At 38.1% G+C, this 4,219-nt stretch overlaps 1 protein-coding gene across 1 annotated transcript; it reads left to right on the top strand.

Moving 5' to 3' along the window:
• On the top strand, positions 1–826 carry LOC106595001 (stathmin-2-like). The gene is made up of 2 exons (XM_014186384.3): positions 1–186; positions 590–826. The coding sequence occupies exons 1-2, from the start codon at positions 16–18 to the stop codon at positions 809–811; spliced, it is 393 nt and encodes a 130-aa protein (XP_014041859.3). The 5' UTR covers positions 1–15; the 3' UTR covers positions 812–826.
• Positions 827–4,219: the final 3,393 nt, after the last annotated feature.

Genomic DNA, 4,219 nt, shown 5'->3' with positions numbered 1-4,219 from the left:
CACTTGTTTTCAGACATGGATGTGAAGCCAATCAACAAGCGGGCGTCGGGCCAAGCCTTTGAGGTGATTCTGAAGCCCCCCTCCCCGGTGTCAGATGCGGCCCACAGCATCGCTTCACCCCCCAAGAGGGAGGTGTCCCTAGAGGACATCCAGAAGAAATTGGAGGCAGCTGAGGACCGGAGGAGGGTGAGTAGTAGAACTATAGAACTAGAATGATAAAACTGCGGTACACTAAGAAAAAAGATCCCAAAAGTGTTCTTCGGCTGTCCCCTTAGTAGAACCCTTTTTGGTTCCGTGGTTCTACCCGCAACCAAAATGTCTGCTGTCTGATAGCACCTTTTTTTCCTTAGAGTGTATAAAATTCTAGATCTTTGAGTAGGCAACCCCATGGCCCTGCATGTTGATATAATAATTAATATCCATATAATTAGAATCAACAGAACAGCTGTCCCATTCAAGTTCATATTCCGTGGTGGATGGATCGGCAGCCATATTGAATGTACGAGTCAAATTACTGTGGTCTGAGGTGCTTTGACCATTCTAGTGATGCCAACTCTATGGTGACATCCATGGTCTCTCTGTGGTCCAGTCCCAGGAGGCCCAGGTGCTGAGGGCCCTGGCAGAGAAGAGGGAGCATGAGAGGGATGTGCTGCTCAAGGCCATGGAAGAGAACAACAACTTCAGCAAAATGGCGGAGGAGAAGCTCACCATGAAGATGGAGCAAATCAAGGAGAACCGGGAGGCCCACCTTGCAGCCATGATGGAACGCCTGCAGGAGAAGGTGAGAGAAGACTGGCCAGCAGTACTGTAGTAGTAGTAATGGAGTAGTAGTAGCAGTAGCAGTAGTAATGGAGTAGTAGTAGTAGCAGTAGTAATGGAGTAGTAGTAGTAATTTAGTAGTAGTATAACAAACAGCTCCAGCTCTCGTCTTGGCTGAAAAACATCAAGCACTGCCGACGTCAAATCCACACGGGGTGTTCGGGTTCGAAATTCTACCTAGCTAGCTAACTGCAAGTACCTAGCCTATTAATCAGAAAAGCGGTGCAAAGTTGTGATTACTACTCAATTTGGTGAGGTATTCTAAAAAAATAAATAGCTAGCTAGTTAAACATGTCATTTCTAGCTAGGTTGCACAATTTTGTTGGCTAACGTTATATTTTCTTTTGACAATGGCTACCTAGCTAAATTGCTAGAAATGCCGTGCTACAACGGCGACTCCTCCCCTCTCGACATTCCATCATGATGATAAAATATCATTTTTTAAATGTATTTTTAGCTTTCCCACTGTTTCCCACCAACTATCTAGCTTGGTAATAACGTCCAGACTGGCAACGTCCAAGTTTCTGGAACTTCTGCTTGTGGAACGAAGCTAATGTTTATCACCTGGCGCTCGGATTGTTTGTAAATGTAACGGTTGTCATCGGGAATGGAGGACCAAAACGCAGCAGGAATGTGGATGCTCATCTTGATATTTTTTAAATCAAGAGAACACCAAAATAACAAACAAAGACCGCACAAACAACAAAACAGTCTTGTCAGTCTCACACATGCAAAAACAAGAACAATCTCCCACAACACTACACCAAACAATTACCCATATATAGGACTCTCAATCAGAGGCAACGAGAAACACCTGCCTCCAATTGAGAGTCCAGCGCCCAAACCTAAACATAGAAAACCTAAACTAGACAGAATACAGAAATACAACCTAGAACATACTAACCTAGAACATACACCCAAAACCCAGGAACACATAAATCAAACACCCCTCTACAACACACACAAAACCCCCACCATACAAAACAAACATCCCTCTGCTGGTTAGGACGTGACAGTAACAAACACCCCACAGTTTCTTTTTATTTTTTTACTTTAATTTTTTAATTAAATTAAATTTTATTTTAACAGTAACATGCAAAACATAAACATAACAGCCAGAGGGATTCCAAAGAAATTACAAAAAAATAAAATAAAACTATTCCACAATATCAAATCAAATACAGACATATAGCGAATACATGTCTTTGACATTTTGTTTTGTATACGTTTTAAAGACTCTCAATAGTTTTCCAAATCAGATAAAAAAATTAAGAAAAGGGTATTTTTCTTCATAAATTTTGATTTGTGCATGAAATATTTTCCTAATAAAATAAAGAGATTTATGACATACTCACGTTCAATTGTGGAATCAGTGTAGTAAAATAATATGTCAAACTTTGTATGCAATTTGAGGCCAAGATATATTTTTACATCAGTCCAGAACACTTCACTATATAAACAATTACAGAATAAGTGTTCAATAGATTCAGTTTCAAGTTCACAAAAACTGCATTCACTCCTAACATCAAGTATATATTTAGAAATCAAGCTATTACACGGATAGAATCTATGGATTATCTTAAAGGAGATCTCCTTTACTTTATTGGTCACCATAAATTTGTGTGGAGTGAGCCAAGCACGGCGCCAGTTTACATCAAACGATGAAGCCCAACAAAATATCGCAGAGGGAATAGACTTCCTGTAGAAAATATCCCTTAATAAACGATTGTTGAATTTCGTATGTAGTAGACCAATGCCATTCACCTGAATATCGCTTACAATCGGAGATATTCCAAAATATGTATTATTCTGAAGTAAAGTTTTTATCCCACTAGGTATAGCTTTAATAACAGTGTCATATTCCTTGCTTGAAACCTCTAAGTTGTATCTTTCCATAAATTCTCTCCATGTAAATAGATTCCCACTAATATTAATTAATTGGCTGACAAGGACAATGTTTTTCGAGAACCATTTATGGTTAAATAACATCTTATTTCTATGTAATATCGACCCATTGTTCCATATAAAACATTTATGAGGAGAAAAGTGGTGTTTATACAACAAAGCCCAGCACATTAAAGCCTGCTTGTGAAAATCTGCCAGTTTCACAGGAAGTTTACCCACAATATATGGACATTGTAGTAAAAAATGAAGCCCTCCGAACTTCTGAAAAACAAAATGAGGTATAATATTCCAGAAACTATGAGGATTTTTTATGTATCTTTTAATCCAGTTGACCTTTGATATCTGATTAAAGAGAGTGAAATCTAAGACATTTAGACCCTCATCACGAACCCTGTTGGTGATAACATCTCTTTTTATCTTATGTGGCTTGTTCTTCCATATGAAGTTGTACAAAAGCCTATCTAAGGTACAGCAAGTGGATTTGGGAATGGCAATAGATGAAAAAAGATAGGATGCACGACGATGCACGAGATAGCCCCTCAGCTTTGGATAAAAGCATCCTTCCTTGAAGACTTAAATCCCTCCCTAACCATGAGGACAATTTTTTGTTGTTGACAGATTCAGTTACAGGGTTCAAATTAAGATCATTCATAGCCTTAAGATTTTTGGTGATCTTTACACCGAGGTAGGTTACAGTATCTTTTTCAGAAATGTTACAATCTGCTGGATTGACAGCTCCTTTCAAAACAAACATCTCACATTTGGAAAGATTTAATGCCGAACCTGAGATTTTGGAGAACTGCTTCACGATATCCAATGCTAATCTAGCTTGAGACACATTTTTCAAAAAAAGTGAGGTGTCACTCGCCAGTTGAGATATCTTGATCTCTCTGGCCTGGAATGTAATGCCTTCAAATGGACTTTTATGAACTAATGAGCATAACATTTGAGATACTAACAAAAAATAAAAGGTGAAATTGGACAACCTTTTGGTATTCCTTTGTAAATGTTAAACCTTGAGGATGTTCCATGACAGAGTTTGATACAGCTATTGCCACCATTATACAGTTCTAATAGCATCAATAAAAAAACGACAAAATTTCAAATGCTTAAGACAATCAAAGATAAAATTGTGACTTACTGTATCAAATGCTTTCTGAAAATCCAAAAATAGGATAACAGGGAAGTCATCTAATAGATCACAATACTCAACCAAGTCTAACACCAGCCTCAGATTATTAGATATATGGCGCCCTTTCATAAACCCTGATCGACATTCATCAATCAGATCATTTAAGCAAGACTTTAACCTTTTTTCAAAGATTAAGGCTATAATTTTGTAGTCGTTATTAAGGAGTGTGATTGGACGCCAATTATCAATATTTAAGAGATCCTTGTGTGGTTTAGGTATAAGAGTAATAACCCCTTGCTTCAGAGAGGCAGGTAGTTCTCCCTTCTTTATAGCCTCCTTAAAGGTTTCAAGTAAAAAAGGTGC

The sequence above is a fragment of the Salmo salar genome, chromosome 02 (genome assembly GCF_965601325.2).
Source record: "Salmo salar chromosome 02, fSalSal1, whole genome shotgun sequence".
NCBI lineage: Eukaryota > Metazoa > Chordata > Actinopteri > Salmoniformes > Salmonidae > Salmo > Salmo salar.
This window is presented reverse-complemented; position numbering and strand designations above follow the sequence as displayed.

What these genes read in the sequence shown, in the direction of transcription:
- LOC106595001 (XM_014186384.3), top strand. Translation starts at nt 16, where the DNA reads ATGGATGTGAAGCCAATCAACAAGCGGGCGTCGGGCCAAGCCTTTGAG. An exon ending in CAGCTGAGGACCGGAGGAGG is followed by an intron (nt 187 to 589) that starts GTGAGTAGTAGA and finishes TCTGTGGTCCAG; the next exon opens with TCCCAGGAGGCCCAGGTGCT.